This window comes from Amborella trichopoda, chromosome 4 (genome assembly GCF_054954075.1).
Source record: "Amborella trichopoda isolate Santa Cruz 75 chromosome 4, AtrichopodaSantaCruz75HAP2 v2.0, whole genome shotgun sequence".
NCBI lineage: Eukaryota > Viridiplantae > Streptophyta > Magnoliopsida > Amborellales > Amborellaceae > Amborella > Amborella trichopoda.
The window spans coordinates 4,542,770-4,561,186 of record NC_142339.1 but is presented as its reverse complement, the minus strand read 5'-3'; the positions used below and the strand labels follow the sequence as shown (position 1 = coordinate 4,561,186).

At 36.4% G+C, this 18,417-nt stretch overlaps 1 protein-coding gene across 27 annotated transcripts; it reads left to right on the top strand.

The window, feature by feature from the left end:
* Positions 1-1,006: 1,006 nt before the first annotated feature.
* On the top strand, positions 1,007-17,818 carry LOC18439290 (Protein kinase superfamily protein). Of its 27 annotated transcripts, none has more exons than XM_088864459.1 (18): positions 1,008-1,523; positions 1,620-1,703; positions 9,120-9,260; positions 9,380-9,450; positions 10,814-10,907; positions 11,225-11,302; positions 11,565-11,631; positions 11,858-11,943; positions 12,290-12,340; positions 13,134-13,181; positions 13,565-13,708; positions 13,975-14,095; positions 14,252-14,432; positions 15,815-15,952; positions 16,359-16,471; positions 16,699-16,761; positions 16,844-17,156; positions 17,360-17,818. In XM_088864459.1, exons 1-11 carry the CDS (start codon positions 1,347-1,349, stop codon positions 13,610-13,612), a joined length of 945 nt encoding a protein of 314 aa, XP_088720585.1. In that variant the 5' UTR covers positions 1,008-1,346; the 3' UTR covers positions 13,613-13,708; positions 13,975-14,095; positions 14,252-14,432; positions 15,815-15,952; positions 16,359-16,471; positions 16,699-16,761; positions 16,844-17,156; positions 17,360-17,818. The 27 variants fall into 27 exon arrangements, with proteins under 27 accessions (XP_088720583.1, XP_088720581.1, XP_088720585.1 ...); XM_088864464.1 differs by having other exon boundaries at positions 12,247-12,340; XM_088864471.1 differs by having other exon boundaries at positions 12,203-12,340.
* The last annotated feature ends 599 nt before the right edge of the window (positions 17,819-18,417 follow it).

Here is an 18,417-nt window from a genome sequence, read left to right as displayed (position 1 = left end):
TGGCAACAAAACATGGATAGTAAAAAAATTGAATTTTTTTAATGATGAGGGATGTTTTTTATATTTTTAAAATAAATATAAAATAAAAAATTTATAATAAAATCTTTTACCTTCGAAAGAAAGTGTTCACAATTAATCTTGATATTAAATGTAAAATTGGGTTGCTGCATTTATTTCATTGACCTAACTTAAAGTAGAAAATAAATTATTTTAAAAAACATATTCGAGGTGTGGGATTTCACATCATATGGTTATACAAAAAGAAAAATTTTATATATAACCTAGGCTCTAAACAATCAAATCAAAACCTATCTCAAGAATTTCACTAGATTAGGTTGCTTTGATGTTAAAATATCTTCAACTTGATCATCTTGACATCAAGATGCATGGACATTAAAAAAATGGATTTCAAGTTTGAGAAATCGTGCATCTTGTAATGCATTTTGGGATCGTAAACTTTCAAGATTTTCAAGTTTTCATAGATACGCTCGATCTATACTATTTTTTAAGCTATAAATTTTATAAGTCTCACACCCATAAGCAGGATTCCAAAGGATCACCATTAAATTTGACATATATCTTTAAAAAAGTCAAGTCCCGTGATAACTTTTCTAAAAATATATACCAATTTAATGGTGATCCTTTGGGGTCTTATACACATGGATGTGGGTGGGTCTTATAGGATATTTACTCATTTTATGATTAGAGATGAAAATATATTTTAAGGCTATCATAAAGATCTACCTTCAAATTGGGTAGAGAAATGTGATTTCAATACTGGAAATCTTTTTTATAGCCTTAAAATATATTTTCATCTTTATTTATAAAGTTTAAAGCTTCAAAAATAACGTAGATCGAGAGATCTATAAAAATTTGAAAATCTTGAAAATTAATGAACAAAAAATGCATTACATAATACATTATTTTTAAAACTTAAAATCCATTTTTTTTTCATGTCCATGCATCTTGATGTCGAGATATCAATTGAAGGATATTTGGGCATCAAAGGAACCTCTTGAAATTTTTGAGGTAGGCTCTAATTTGATCGTATAAAGCCTCGGCTCGGAATAAACTTTTTCCATTTGAAAATCCCTTAAAAAATGAGGAGAAATAGAATGGCGTCGCCATGTCTGGCCTGTCCTGTTGTGGTCTGGGCTGAGTCCCTTGCCTACCCTAATTTGGGTACTCGATAAGCCCATTTCTTTCCCTTTTTCCTGCTGCATGCAGAGTCCCCGCCATTTTCCGCTCTCTCTTCTTGAAGAGAGAGAAAGAGACAGGGAATCGAGAGAAGTATAGATTAAGAGAGAGGAGAAGAGGAGAGAGAGGGGTTAAAGACTAGAGAGAGAATGAGAAGGTTATTATGGGGTCGGAATATTGGCTCCAAAGCAAAGGCCTGCAGCTACTTGATGGCCGCAGCGAGCACCGCCGCAGTGGCGATTCACATTTACAGCGATGATGATTTCAATAATAAACTTAGGACTTTTTATCATGGCATTGTTCGTTCCTCGCGGGCTGTATCCACTGTATGCCTCGCTCTTTATCTTTACTCCTCTTTACCCAATTTCTCTCTCTCTCTCTCTCTCTGTATCAGTGATGGATCGAGTGTCTTTTGTTCACAGTGCACTTTGAATGTGATTGATTACAAGTATACTCTGCGAATGTTGGCACCAAATTCTGAGGAATATTACGAGGCACTATCTCAGGTACAGTCACACTTTAAATTCCCCCAAATATCTGGTAATGCTTAGAGAGAATAATTATTGAATTTGGGCTGAGAATTGAGAGCTGAGAATCCCCCAAATATCTGGTAATGCTTTGAGAGAATAATTATTGAATTTGGGCTGAGAATTGAAAGATATATGTTAAGAAATTCATTCACCAGTATCTTGAATTTTGGTTGTTTCTTTTCAAAGTCAAGGACTGAAAATTCTCACTTATTTGCCTCCATGTTTTTATATTGCCTGATGTATTTCTCTTTTTATTTTGAAAATTTCATTTTATTTGCTTTTTTTTTTGGTATCCCTTCTTAGCTTTTGTTTGAGTTCTATTATAATTTGGTTGAAATTGTCACGAAATTTTATAGAAATGGTAATCTCCTATTCCTCTTCGCCATCTCCGAAAAATAAAGAAAAGATAATAATGGAGAAAAATTAAAAGAAGCAAGAAAACAAAGATTTATGTGGTTCGGTAAATTGCCTATGTCCACGAGGCAGTAAAGTTCTTCTCAAGAAAACACTTTACAAACATGGAGAATACATGGGATTACAAGCTCTCTCTCAAACCTAAAACAATGTCCTTTCTCTAAAACACCCATCCAAAGGACTTAAGGAACTAACTCTCTCTCACACTCTGTTGTGCATCTAATTTTCTCTCTATAAAACTACTTTTATAAAGAAAAAATCCCATAAAATTACCCACGTGAGGCCCCATCCTATTTTGATTCGTTTTCCTAAATAATAGGCTCTAGGTTTCCTACAAGATGGGACTCCTAATTGCTTCAACCAACTCAAGGTAATTTCCTAAACCTAAAGGATTACATTCCCATGATAATAGGAACCCTAATACTAATAGGAAATAAAAGATATCCAAATTCCTTTAGAATAGGATCTCCTATTTAATAGGAAATATGACTTCATGTTCACTTGGAGACGTGTTTCCATGCCGACTATTCTATTCCAAGAAATTGTTGCCCACCAGTCATTAATTATCAAGTAACTACAAGCACCAACGAGGTTCTGCACCAAGTGAACTTCCCTTTCCCAAGACGCTTAGTTCACATATCCACTAGATTGTCTGGTTCTAAGGGCTTAGTCATCAAGTTAGACTGGGAGAAGGCCTACGGCATAGTAGATTGGGGCCTCCTTGATGAAATCCAGCTTCGCATGGGGTTCTGTCCCTATTGGCTATCATGGATTAAAGCATGTATCTCTAGCCCCTCCTTTTCTGTCATCATTAATGGCTCATCGGTGGGATTCTTCCCATCTTCTAAGGGCATTAGACAATGAGACCCCCTCTCATCCTTCCTTTTTACCTTCATAGGAGAGCTCTTCACTAGAACTTTTGGTGGTTCAAGCGTGGCTTACTTTCAAGGTTTCATACCTCCACAACTGTCCCTATTCTGTCCCATCTTCTCTATGTAAATGATACCTTGATTTTCTGTGGGCAGAGCCTACTCAATTAGATAAACTCTTGCTTTTTCTCAGATGTTTTGAGCTCACTACAGGAATGAAGGTTAACATGTCCAAAACCAAATGTTCAGTATTCAGGTCTATGATTATGAGCTCTACTCTCTAGCTGCTCATTTAGATTGTGCCATTGACCACCTCCCCTCATCCTACTTAGGCCTCCTCCTCTGTTTAGGCAAGCCTAACAAACAACTTTAGGATAATATTATAGAGAAATTTTCCTAGAAGCTTGCTATTGGAAAGGAAGATTCTTGTCCTTGGGTGGTCGAATTACCCTCATCAAAGCCACTTTGGCCAACATCTTGGTATACCAGATGTCTCTTTTCCATATCCCCGTTTCCATAGCCAATCGCCTTGAGAAACTTATGAGGGATTTTCTTTGGAATGGGGAATCCCAAGGGCATAAATTCCACCTTATTACCTGGAATAGGATTTGTACTCCCAAAAAGTTTGGAGGTCTTAGCATGAGGAAAATTACTTTAGGTACTCCACGTTATTGGGAAAATGGTGGTGGAGATTCACCTCTCCACACCCTCTGCTCTGGAAGTAGATGATCAGTGCAAATATGGCATGGGAGTGGAAGGTTGGCTACCTGGATCCCCTTTGCACCGAGCTTCAGCTGGAAATCAATGTCATCCTGAAAATATTTGTTCAAATCTCACATTAGATTTCAAATAGGTTATGGCTCTAGAGTTAGATTTTGGAAAGATTTTTGGATTGGTGACCAATCATTAGAACTTCTCTTCCCTTATCTCTTCCTCTTAGCCACTGATCAAGATTCCTCTGTGGCCACTTATGTGGAACGTAGGGGACTGTTATTGGTTTGGACCCCAATTTTTAGAAGAAACCTGTACGACTTGGAAATCATCTCTTTTAATTCCCTTCGTAGGTTCCTCAATCTTTTATTCTCTAATCTCTACTCTTTCTCGTGAGGATTCTATCATCTTGGCTCCCAATCCTGCTAGGGTATTTAATGTATCTTCCTTCTACTTGTCTCTCCTTCCTCCTATGGATCCCTCTCCTCTTCTCAATAAACTTTGGTCCATCCCTACCCCTCTCAAGATCCAAGTTTTTGCCTGGATCCTTCAATAAGGAAAAGTCCTAACCTTGGATCAACTGCAAAGGAGAGGCCTCTCTCTCCCAAACCGAATGTTCTCTTTGCTTACAAGACGAGGAAACCATTCCCCCTCTTTTCCTTCATTGTGAAGCCACTTTTCCCATATGGTCTTTCCTCCTAAAACTCTTTGGCATCCATTGGGTCACTCCCGCCTCTGTACCCCAACTTTTCTCCACCATGTTCTCTCCCCCTTTCCCTAGTAGTGGTTGTGTCCTCTGACGTACTATTCTTTGGACTATTTGGTTAGAAAGAAACTATAGGATTTTCAGGGGAACCGCAAGATTCTGTCATACATAATTGATTCAACTCTTGCTCTGATTTCTTTTTGGGCCATAAATATCCCTGTTTATAAACCCTTTGCCCTCTTTAACTTCAGGGCATATTGGAGTTTTCTCCTTCCACTCGCCCTCCCTTCCCAATCTTTTAGGCTGTTTGGAACCCACCACCCCCTGCTTTTCTTAAAGTTAACACAGACAGGTCTTCTCTTGGAAACCCTAGTCCGGTGGACTTTGGAGGCACGCTGGCCAAATCAAAAGGTGTCTTCCTTTCCTTCTTTGGTCGTCTGGGATTTTTAGATTCTACCATTGTAGAAGCCGTGGCCTTGTTTGAAGGAGTTAAGAGAGCATTGGTTGTAGCTCACCAATTCAAAGGAGTATTGGTAGAGGCAGATGCAATCAACACATTTAGATGGGCCTCAAATATTACTCTCCCAACATGGCACCTTGCATCCGTTTTTGAGCATATTGCCTTCACTTGCAAGTCCTTTGTAGCAATTCGCTTAAGTCACATCCATCGAGAAGCCAATGCAATAGCTGATAGACTCACAAAGGATGCAGCACGTGTAACCCCAGGTTCCATCGTTTCTTCCTCTTGACCCCTCTCTATTCCCTACTCCCCCCCACCTTCTAAAAAAAAAATAGGATAAATAGAAAAAACAAAAAAAAGGGAAAAATAAATAAATAAATAAATTTAGTTCCTAGGTAAAGCTTCCCCTTTCGTCTACTCTTTTGATTCCTTCTCTAACTCCTCTTCCCTCATTCGTCTTTCCTGTCTTCTTTAAGGCTCTTTTCTCCTCTCCCTCAAGTCCTTTTCTTTCTCCTATATAAATGTGTCTCTCTTTTCCCCTTCCCCTGGTTTTCTTCCTCTATCCCCACCCAACCCCCCCACCCCAACTCCCCTTTTGATCTGATCATTAGCCAGGTACCCCTCTTTCCTCATAAAATTCCCCAGGTTCGACGTTGGTAAAATGGTCCGATGTCTTGGTTATTTTTGGTCCTACTCATGGGTGCTTAGCTCGGTGTATATGCTCGCTTAATCCTTGTGCACATGCCGAAGACCCAAAAACATTACCGTTATCCTCGCCTCACCCTTCCTACCTATGACTTGGCCTCTTCAGAGTATGGTAGAACCCCCCAACAAGAGCAACGCCTCCTAAATTTGACCCCATGATGGTCCATTTTTATGTAATTGTATTTAATTTCTTTCTTCTCTCCCCTATGTTGGTACTCTGAGCACTCACATGTGGGATGCTTGTATACGGTTTTTGTAACTTCCCTTCTTACTAATATTAATACAAAGTTAACATTTCTTCAAAAAGACATATCCACTTGATTGTCGTTAGTATGAATTTTTTGTAATAAAATTCTTTTATCTTCTACCACATCATGAACAAAGTGATAATGAACATCAATATGCTTAGTCCTGCCATGGAAGGCTGGATTCCTTGCTAAAAACTAGGCACTTTAGTCATCACAATGAAACGGTATACTTTCTTCCACAACTTGGAACTCACCAACTTGTTTAGCCAAATTGCTTCTTTAGATGCATGGATAAGTGACATATATTCAGCCTCTGTAGAAGACAAAGCTTCACAAACTGCAACCTTGATAACCAACTACACCACCTCCTAAAGAAAAAACATACCTAGTAGACCTTTTTTTTTTATCCAAGGCACCTGCAAAATCTGCATCGGCATAATCAACAACTTTCAAATCCATTCCACTGTAATAAATACCGGCATTGCAAGTTCCCGTTAAATACCGAAGGATCCACTTCATAACAATCCAGTGATCATGGCTCCCAAATCTTTCACCTCGAATTCCCTAGCCAATTGAGCTTTAAGTGTTGCAATATGCTCTTTGTTTAGTCCTAAAACAATCATGTCATCGACATACAATAACAAGATAATAAACCTTCCATCACCGTAACATGAAAAGAGGTACAATGGCCAGCTTCACATGTATGAAATTCAAGCTCAACATAAAGTCAAATTGTTTGTACCAACACCTTGGCTCCTATTTCAACCCGTACAATGATTTCTTGAACCTATAAACGATATTCTCTTTACCTTCCTTAATAAAATCGTCAGGTTGGGTCATATAATATATTTTTTTTAAGTCACCATACAAAAATGCAACTTCACATCTAATTGTTCTGAGTCTAAATCAATGACAGTAGTGAAACTCTCATCAAAGTCGATACCTGATTTTTTAGTATAACCTTTCACAGCCAATCGAGCATTTTACTTTCAACAATATCATCTGGACCTTTCTTCATCTTGAAGATCCACCTGCAACCACTTGCCTTTCACCTTTCTGATGATTCAATGAGGTCCCATGTTTTATTTTTTTACAAGGCCTTCATCTCTTATTCCATGGATGGTCTCCATTGACCGGTTTCATTGCCCTCCTCTGTCAAGTAAGCATAAGACAAGACAGTCGTTAAGCCTCACAAGTGTCGTTTTAGGTCTTTCAGGTCTTCTTAATGCAATACCACGTAAATATTCTTTAAGGTCTTGAACAATTTCAGGTTCTTAGTCCTGACCATTATCCGCTGGCTCTCATGGGTGCATTTCACCTCAACAGGTTTTACATGTGGCTCATCCTTCTTTTTCTGCATGGTATTTTTATTGAAAATAACAACTCGGCTAACAATAATCTTGCAGTCAGTAGGATCCCACATTCTATACACCCTTGTTCCATCAGCATAGCCAAGGAAAACACACTTTTTTGGATTTTCATCCAACTTAGTCTCGTCTCGTTTGGAATCAAAGAATATGCATCGCAGCCAAAAAAAAAGGAATAATCAATAGGTTTACCTGTCCAAACTTCTTTTGGTGTCTCGTAGTCAATAGCAGAATTGGGAGACCTATTAAACAAGCTGTACGAATTGTTTCTACCCAAAAACACAGCCCTAATCCAGCAGCAGTTAACATACAATTGGTATTTTTAGAACCAAGCCCTGGAGTGAAGTAGCCAATGCTGCATAATTTCCTCCCTATCCATAGACAAAACTTCTTCATCTTCAAAAAACTCAATTTCTTCTCCTAGATTTCCTTGAGACTGACTTGAATTAGGCTTCTCATTAGAACTAGATTTAGGGGCTTCCTAGTTCCCTTTTTGTGCTTTACAATCTTTCTTCACATGACCTAATTTTCCTCATCTCCAACACTTCACTTTCTTACGCCCTCTCGATTTAGATCTTGATTGACCCCTTGCTATAGTTCTCTCCATTGATCTACCCTGTGCTACAAACACATTCTCAGAAGAAACAACATAAGTGTTGAAACAAACATAACCAAATTTAAGAGATTTCACAATACTGAGATTCATGATTAATCCATCCCATGATTCCAGCATAGAACAAAATACTATAACTGCTTTATCTTCTTCATTAATTTTTACATCTAGTGACATTAACTTGCTAATCAAGGCATTAAACTCATTTAAATGCTCTTGCAAAGATGGACCATCGCTCATCTTGAGATTGTAGAGTTGTTGACGAAGAAAAATTTTATTAGGAAGAGACCTTCATAAGTATTTTTCAGCCTGTCCCATAATCTTTTACGTAGTTCCTGATGAGACATTGAATAGAAAGGATTCATCAAGCGCCAAAAGAATATCTATCTTGGCCAATTCATCCTTCTTATCAAATTCCTCATCATCCATCTTTGCAGGTTTATTGTCTCTACCTTTTAAAGCCACTACACAACCATCTTTCACCAACATTGCTTGCATTTTTAATTTCCAGGTTGAGAAATTCGAACAGTCAAGATCTGCGATTTGCCTCAAATCGTGTGCTCAGCAAAGATCTTAAATGCTAAGGCTTTGATACCTATTGTAGGGGATAAAAACAAAGGTTTGGGAAAAATAAATAGTGCAGAAAATTTAAAAAAAGGAGACACAAGGATTTATGTAGTTCGGAAAATTGCCTACGTCCACGGGACAACAAATCTCTCTCTCTCTCTCTCGCTCTCCTTTTGCATCTCTCTCTACAAAACAATTTTTATAAAGAAGAAAATCCCATAAAACTACCCACGTGAGGCCCCATCCTATTTTAATTGGTTTTCTGAAATAATAGGCTGTAGGTTTCCCCACAAGATAGGACTCCTAGTTGCTTCAACCAACTCATGGTAGTTTCATAATACTAAAGGATTACATTCCAATGATAACAAGAACTCTAATAGGATACAAAAGATACCAAAATTCCATTAAAATAGGATCCCCTATTTAATAGGAAATATGACTTCACGTCTAACAGTTTCATATTACGAGTTGCAAAATATGGAGATTACAAAGTTTTAGCCACAATTTATTGTATTTATAAGGTCACAATTTTGTGCAATAACTAAAGTTTTGTTTCATGGAATATAGCATACTTCTTAACAATCAAAGGGAGAAAAAATGTAGCATATAGCATACTGTTTACTTGCATATAATTAATAATTCTTTTCAGTCTTAATTTTTAATCTACCAATAACAAAAGGTAACTCATTTGCATCTAGATTGACGATTAGTTATAGTATGATGTGGATTCAGGTTCATCATCGTGCAGCCAACAGAATTCTGAAACTTTGTGAAGTAAATAAAGGTTTCTATGTCAAAGCAGGTCAATTCATTGCATCAATAAGACAAGTGCCCAAAGAATATCAATCATTACTTTCTTCCTTGCAAGACCAGGTAATTGAGTCCTACTCCTACATATATCTTATCATTCATTGTGTATTTTATAAATTGGTAACTTACTATATTGTATATTTTGTCATGTTTGTCTTGCCTTTATGCATGTGATGCGTCAGGCAGTACCTTTTCAGTTTGATGCTATAAAAGAAGTAATCACAAGAAACTTTGGCAGAGAATTATCTGAGATGTAAGTTGCCCCCTAAGTTTTTTAAGTCAAGTTGCTGTCTAGGTTTGTTGTGATTGTTATGGTTTTGTTTTATCTATTTGTACTGTAGTTATTTATCAGCAAAGGAACTTGTAGTCTGGAACTTTTATGTATGATCTTTTTATTACCATAGTGAAAGCCATGCCTCTTTTCATTTCATGTATTTTTTACCAATTTTATGTTTCAACTAGTGCTTCAAATCTTGTAAATTTGCTATTTACACCTCCAAACTTGCATTGGCAGTTTTTTGCTATGATTCCTTGTTTTATACTATAGTTTTAATTGAGAATTTTTATTGTCATTTGTTGGATTGTTGTTTTCTATATTATTTTGCATCATGTTTTAACTTAAGAAGTATTATCGTTCTTTATGGATTATTGCAAATAATGTATTATATTGCTAAATGGGAGTTTCGTCCTCTTTTTCTTGATGACAGTACCTTGTATTGCTCCCTTTCTCTTAGGAGTATAATTTTTGTGCATGCAATGCAGTTGCCCCTCCTTTCTCCTAGGGTAATTATTTCAATGCTTGTATTGGGATTGCTGCACAAGGTATATTACATTGTATATGATCTTTTGATCCGCATCCAGCTTTGATGGCTGTATTCTCTGTAATTGCTGAATTCCACCTATGGAGATTTTATTTCTTCTTCTTCTAGAATGAAACTGCTATATCAATTGCTTCCTATTGATGCAAGAACAAACCATATTTATTGGAAACATTCCTCACCTAAACCTATGTCAATGAAAGTAACTAAACTAAATCTAAATATTACAAAATCTTACCTGGAACTGCAATTGAAATTGGATTTGACCCTTTCCTTTGTTTTGTAAGGTTAGCGTACTGTGAATGATTCAATCATGGGGATTGAAACTGTTATATCAGTTGCTTTCTATAGATGCATAAAAACTTGGACATAAACAGTAGGGAAAGAAGAAAAGGAATGAATCATAGGGATTGAACTGTTATATCAGTTGCTTCCTATAGATGCATAAAAACTTAGACATAAACAGTAGGGAAAGAAGAAAAAGATAACCAAAAAACACAAGCTACCACAAGTTCACTCCTACAACTGCCTGCATGTGTTAGTGAATCAGTTAGATCATTAGCCACTCTCAGGACATGCTGGAAGTTAACTTGCTGATCTTGGCATATTTCATGTAACTTATTATATAATTGAAGAGATATTACTCATATATGGTATGTTTAGAATAGTTCAGCATTCAAGTTCCAAAGGAAATATTTTCACCTCCAACTGTTACAATGGGAAAGTATTGATCGTCCCCTCCAGTAAAGAAAGCAAATTGCTGGATTTGCACTGATACGGAGTTTTATTTTCTGTTAGATTTTTATCATTTGATGAACAACCCATCGCTGCTGCGTCCATTGCTCAAGTACACCATGCAATATTGAAAGACTACCAGGAAGTGGCAGTTAAGGTGTGTTTTTATGGACTTTTTGTAAAGGTCATTTAAGGGCTAGCTACTGTTTTTTTAGTGCCCTAGCTTTAGAAACCTGCATTGAAATTTATAGATATGTTTGATGGTTTGTCAAAAAGAAAGTTACATGCAACATTGTTTATGAAAAAGTTAAGGCATCGCTATTGCATGTGGCAAAAAGTATGAAGTTGGTTCCTTCTTTAATTTTGAGATTTATTTAGTGTCATATGAGTAGTAAACTTTGCATGAATTGACCATTGTTTTTTTATGATCTTACTAATGCTTCTTATATGCCATTGTGCTTTTTGAGCTACCAGGTTCAGTACCCTGGTTTGGAAAAACAGATGCAAATTGACGCCAAAACTATGTATATCCTTTCCAAATCCATTGCTTGGGTATGCAATACTTCCCAGGACATAATTTTAATGCTATTGTGCTTTATGTTGTCTCGGTGATCCTTGAGTATGCAATACTTCCCTTAAACCCTTCTACACTCTGTTTGGGAGCCGCATTTATTAGGTGCTTGCCTATGCAGCTAAGACCCCTGGTCACCTAGGCACCGCCTTTCGCTTTCTAGAACACTGGTTGCAACAGCTTTAACCCTTTTAAAAATTATTTCACTCAGTTTTGAAGTTCTCTTATACTTCTCATTGACAGATTTTTCCTGAATACCAGTTTGAATGGATAGTTCCAGAATTTGAGAAGACCATTTCTATGGAACTTGGTGAGCGTCAATATCAATCAGCCACCATTATTGATTATTTTTGTTTAATATCTACATCTTGCAACTGTGAAGTGTGCGTCGCTAATTTAAGTTTTACATAGTGCATAGAGATTTCTAAGGTTGTGTGTAGAGATGCAAATGTTACATGTTTTTTAAGGCTAGTAACCCTTCAAGTTATCGATGAACAAAGCATTTACTCTGCTTGCTCCGAGTTTTTGTTTTTCAGATTTCACTCAAGAAGCAAAGAATTCTGAGAGAACAGCTAGAAATTTTAAGAGGAAAAATGTTGTCAGGGTTCCTAAAATATTTTGGGTATGTTTTTGACATTCCGGTGCTCAAGTGTTCTTTGTACATGTTTTATACCTTCCTTTTGGTCGATTGTGCTTACGATTTTTATATTTGGTCTTACTCTTGTGCACTATTTTTCATTCGCCTACTGGTCTTTTTGTGTAATTTTTATTTAAACCATTTCTCAAAACTGTTCACATTCTCTCTGTTGCAACCTTGACATGAATGTTGATTTTAGGTTTTAAACTTGTAGTGCCTTAACTTTGTTATATATATGATGCAGGATTATGCTAAATGGGGCATATATGATTTGTATTTTGTATGAAGGTTTTAGAGTATAAAGTTTATTCCAGTGGGTTATGCTTCTCAGGATTTGACGACAAAGCAAGTTTTGACAATGCAGTTCTGGCATGGTTACAAGGTATGTCTTGTCGATGTCTGGCTTCCCTACCAAATGGCACATGGAGAATTTCATCTTAGTTGGACTTGGCAGCTTCCGTGTTAATTTGGACATGTGAACTAAGTAGTTTTCTTAATTCACTTTATTGACCCCAAAAAATGGATTAATGCTTGGATTGAATATAATGCATGTTGCATTGAAATATAGGCCTTATCATAAATACCAAAAAGGAAGCATGTTGCATTGAAATATATGCATTATCATAAATACCCAAAAGGAAGCATGTTGCATTGAAATATATGCGTTATCATAAATACCCACATGAATATCTCTCGAGGACATTGTTTTAGTGCTTCTATATGCATGAATATTCTTTTGCAGATCTGTGTTTATTGACTAAGGCCCCGTTTGGTTGGCCCCCTTGTTACTCACAGAAATAATACCCCTAGAGTTGCACCACAATGGGTGGCATGCCACTTTTTGCAGGCATAACTACAGGAATCAAACCTGTTTATTAGCAAAAGCAGGGTTGTGCAAATGCAGATATTGACAATCATCGTTGTCAAAGCCTTTTCCCAACTAATTGGGGTCGGCAAATGCAGATGTTGACAATAAAAAAGAAAAATCTTTAACCTCTTTCCAATGGTGGTGGTGACTTTGGAAATATCCAGGTGCCTATCTTCACACTTTCACATAAAGGCAGATGAAGATACAGCTGGGATATTACTACAAGAGCATCCCACGAGGCCTAAAGTTAATACATATTTTTTACTCTGCCACGACATATTTGACAAGATATTGCATTCTTGTGCAGATTGATGACTTGGAGAAGTTAAAGGAGGTGGGAATAAAGCCACAGAAGGTAGGTTATCCCACCTTATCTATGAATTCTACTCATATCTCTTTACTTCAATTATACATAAAAGGAAAAAGATTTGGTGGTCCTGTGGGAAGAAATTGTGTGCTTGGTCACACGGTCAAAACCCCATGTTACGGGATATTTTTTATCCCAAAACTATCAAATCATCTTTGTTCATTTTTAATATCAATTTAAACGAAAAACAATTGATTTGGAGATCAAAAAATGTTCCAAATCAATTACCCCTCCAAGATAATGATGGTCCATTTGATGGACAACCTGATCTAGGTTCTTAAGGGCTCCAAATTATGATTTTTCTTTCTATTTTTGAAAGTATGCCAAGGTGAATAAAAGATTATCATCTAAGCCTTATCCCAACTATTTAGGGTCGGCTACATGAATCCTATTTCGTCATTCCTGATTCAAGATCATGATAGAGATGTGGGAAAAGTCTAATGCTGGCTGGCAACCTAAGACAACCCTCCTTTCTTATCTGGCCTCGGGACCAGCAATAGCATGAAAAAGCTCAGGTCATAGAACCCTCTCTAACTAGGTTTGCAGGTCTCAAGAATTTCAGAGTCATACTTGCTGTCTATATTTTGATTACACACACATGAAAATTACCCTATATCATCATCAAAGCATTTAACCTGTTTACATATGTCATCATTTGCTACACATTATTCAATGTTGTTTCTTCTTTTATACATTTTTTCTGCGCTCAATATTTTTCTGTTCTATATATCTGCTGGGTTTGAAGGATTTTCTTCACATTTGTTGTTCAATAATTTTATAGGTTGCCCAAGCTTTAGCTGAAGTTTTTGCTGAAATGATATTTGTCCATGGGTTTGTGCACGGAGATCCACATCCTGGCAATATCTTAGTTTCTCCACGAGGTGGTCAAGCTTTCTACCTAGGTACATGAAAATCAAGATTCATCTATTTTAAATATGAACTTGGAAACACCTTCCATTCTTGAGAACTATCTCTTGGTTTGTCAATCCATTTTTGTCCAACTTCCTTTTGGCTCCTTTAAAGACTAACTGTCCAAACCTATGGATGGGAGAATCCAGTTCTTTTGGATCACGGTATATACAGAGAGTTCGATGATGAATTCAGGTTGAACTTTTGTCAACTGTGGAAAGCTTTGATCCTTCAAGATTCACGTAAAATACAGGATCTTGGGGAGAAACTTGGTGCTGGAAAGTACTCCAAATTCTTTCCAATTATTTTTACAGGAAGAACTATTGACAGGTAAAATATGTTTGCTTTCAACTTTAAAATTTGTAAAGCTCAATTTTATATGTGGAATCAGTCATTAGTGCTACTTCAATGGGAGTAATACCCATAACTTGCCAAGCGAAAAACTCATGTCATTGTTAACAAATAAGAAATTCCATATTTTTTTCTATTATGATCAGAGATTATGATGCTGGTCAAATAGAGGAATTGAGTCATTGCTTTAATTTTGATCACATTTTGTTTGATATCAATTATTTGTTGAATGTTGATTTGCAACTACTGCTCTGAACTTAAATATGATTGACCTGCTGGACTCAAGTAGGGAGAATGCATCCAAAATTATTGTCGCTGAACACAACATACAAGCACATGCATAATTATGATAAATATGGAAAATAATTAGCAAAAAGTAAAAGCATAAAAGAATGTATGAGGTGACAGTAGTTTAACTAAAGAAATTTTAAACAGTGCTGGCAAACACTTACTCTATAGCAAAATTCATATTCAAAATTGTTCACTAAGTCTATAAAAGGAAAAGAGCCTTGAATATTGAATGAAGTGCACAACTTATAGCTCTTTGAATATTTATGATGGGAACTAAGGTAAAGACACTAAAGAGCTACAAAAACGAAATGAACAACATAAGAGAATTAGAGTTGTACTAGTGTAAATTTGTGCAATCTCTGTTGTTTGATAGCAGGCAATTCTGAGCGTCGACTGTGTACTAGTGCAATGTGATATTCATTCCACAACATAAAGCATGATTAGAAGATTGTTCCCCACTTGTAGCAAGTTTAGAAAATTTATGCTAGTCATCTAGAAAGATGTAAAAGCACTTCTAGTAAAAAAAGACATGTCTTGTTTGAGTCATATTTGCCAACAGTTGCCAGAAGTGAATGTTGAGATTATTGTTGAAATTAGCAGCCACCGTAAACACATGCTAAACTAATGGAACCATCCTGCAACAGCTCAAGAATCAAGGTCCACGTTGCTTGCAAGGAGAGAGCAACATGTTTCTAGATTCTGCTAGCTTATTTGATTGTCCTTGTATTTTTTTTTTGTGCATGTGTGTGTTAGGAAACATGCTTGGGTCAAGACGGTAGAGGCTAGGTTTTCATAACCCAACGTCTCAAGTTACATTCCTATGTAACCTTTGTCGAGAGAGAGAGAGAGAGAGAGAGAGAGAGGCACCAAGGCTGTTCAGAGGAGAGAAGAATGTCTTGGTTTGGAGCTTTGAAATTTGTCACTATAATCTTCTTTTTAGTGAATTATTATTGAAGAAAAAAGCTTGTGGTTTTCATGTCAATTATTTGGGTTATCTTCTGAAAGATTCATGATGTTTCAAATGCATTTGAGTAAATTTGATCTTCAATATTCATGTTAACCTTTCCCAGCAAATCTGCTTTGGGAAGAAGCATGTCAGATGAAGAAAAGAAGAAACTAAAGCAGGAACTGAGATCCTTCGATCTGGGTGATATTTCTTCATTCATGGAATCCTTGCCTCGAGATTTTCTCACTATACTAAGGACTGAGTAAGAATTTATTTCTTTCATTTTTAAATTTTTACATTTGCATATTACGAATTTGGAAACTTTCATTGTGCCACTTCTATATGAATTTGGGTAAAGTATACTATAGTAAAGTGCAGCTATGGAAAACCATAGTCCCTGGAATCATGACCAACAAAAATATACTCTAGTGGATTAGGCGAGAGAAGGACCTGCTATTTGAGTCATGTCCTAGACTATGCTTCTTCCTGGTTTATTGAACTATGGTTTCTCATAGGCTTTTGGACCGTGGATTTACTTGATCTATTGGAATATGGTATTCTTTCCCAATAATTTTGTTTCTTCTCTCTGTTTTTAATTCTCGAAAAGTGGTGGATTTTTGTGTTTTTATTGCCTCCCTTTTATGTGTGTTTTATTATATTTTATCCAGTGGATTGGTAAGGTCTATCATTAGCAAGCTAGGTGTATCTCAACGTGTTCGGTTGTTGGCATATGCTAAATTTGCGGTGGCAGGGCTTAAGACAGAGCCTAACTTAGAGACCTGTAAGTTCTCTTAACAATTATTTATATTCTCTTTGATGAATGACCAATATCATCAAAGAAAATAAATACCAATTCATATGTACATATATGGTTTTAGTAGATGCTTTTAAAAAAAAAAACAAAAACCAGCAGTAGCAGGGGAAAAACCCTCGCCCCAAATAACAAAAGTAAGAATTTTCTCAATGAGTAAATATGATTCTTTTTTATGTGTTATTGATATTTTCCAGTTGGGGACATGAGCTCAAGGCTTTGGACTAGTATAGAGTATACTTCTCTGAGGATTCTTCTTGGTAAAAATTACCAACCCTTATCACCTAATATGCTTAATTGGTGAAGAGTTCAATGCTTATTTTGCTCTCTCACATATTTCAGAGTTCCTAGAGCTTCACTCAAGAATGGATGCTTTCAGGCTTTTGTTCATAAACAAATTGAAAGCAGTAGTCTCAGAGATTTCTAGGTTTCTTTGGAGTGTTCCCTCCCTTGTCATAAAAATGCAGCCCCTAAAAACATTATTCAACAACTGACCACTCAAGAACTGTGCAGAAAAATGCATTAGCTTGGTCGTAAGAGAAATTTTAACAGGCTATGACTATGATGGAAAGGGTGGTGGGATATGCAGTAAGAAGCATTTCGTGGTATTCAAAATGCAAAGATTTTAATGTTGGCTCTTCAAGAATTTAAAAAGGTATGTATCTTAGGAAGGAGACACCAACTTGTATCATTGATGCAGAGTGGGACTTACATTTTGCTATCTTCTTTTTTTGTTTTTTTTTTTCCTTTTTTTGTTAAGGATTGTAAAAAAGATTGGATGGAAATCCGTTGTTTTTTTAAAGGATTTACATTATGTTTTATGGCTTCTTAATTCATGGATGCGTTGACACTGTGCAGAGTGGTCCACTGCCATTTAAGGAGGCCCTAGCTTGTGTGTGAATCCAGCAAGGGCAAATGCTTCAAAATCCTTTAGGCGATAGTGTAAGATGGTCACTGAAAAGACGACGACAACAACAGAAAAAGAAAAAGCAAGAGTCATGTAAGATGGTCACTGAAGATGGCTCCGACCCAGTAAAGGATGTCACAAATCGTAATTTCTTGAAAGAAATGGAGGAAATCTGTTATTTATTGGTGAAAAGGATGGAAATTTAATTGGCTTTCATTCTTTGTTTCGACAGAATGCAATTCGGATCATGAGAGGGATGCATTGGCCCATCTTGTTTTTATGATGGAAAACTTTTTCAATTGATCATCTTGACCTCGGAAAAAAACAAAAGATTTTAAATCTTAAAAATTGTACATTTTGTAACATATGTAGACCTTCAATTTTCAATATTTTAAGCATTTATAGAGCAACTTGATCTACATTGTTTTGAGTTTAAAATTTTATAATTAAAGGTGAAGATAGATTTTCAGGCTATTCTAGGAATTTTCGACACCAAAATGACATTCTCTGACAAGTATAGAGGTGCGCCATTGTTTAAAATTGACATCTTACGTAAATCGTACCCTACACCCTAGTATGAAAGCACACCTTGCAAGAATATCCTATGCATATGCTCCGCGAATAAATATTTTGCTATTGTATTTTTCTCTTGACTACAACACCTTAAGTATCTCGGGTTTACATTTGGATTGGTAATTACTTATCCCTATAGTGGCTCATGCCCTGCGCATGCATGCCTTTGCGGCGCACCATAAGTTGAAAAGAGGAAAAGGCAAAAGTTTATGTAAAGGTGAGGTCCTAAACAATCAAATTCAGGTGTACCTCAAAAAATCCATTAGAAGAGGTTTTGAAGCCGATAAACGATCAGTTCGATCATCTCACCCTCAAGATGCATGGACATGAGAAAAAATAGGTTTCTAACTTTAAAAAATAGTGCATCTTGTAATGTGTTATCTAGATTGTCCATTTTCAAGATTTTCAAAAGCTTATAGATTTATTTTATTTGCGC

What these genes read in the sequence shown, in the direction of transcription:
- LOC18439290 (XM_011627052.3), top strand. Translation starts at nt 1,347, where the DNA reads ATGAGAAGGTTATTATGGGGTCGGAATATTGGCTCCAAAGCAAAGGCC. An exon ending in GGGTTCCTAAAATATTTTGG is followed by an intron (nt 11,944 to 12,289) that starts GTATGTTTTTGA and finishes TATGCTTCTCAG; the next exon opens with GATTTGACGACAAAGCAAGT. An exon ending in TGGGAATAAAGCCACAGAAG is followed by an intron (nt 13,182 to 13,974) that starts GTAGGTTATCCC and finishes ATAATTTTATAG; the next exon opens with GTTGCCCAAGCTTTAGCTGA.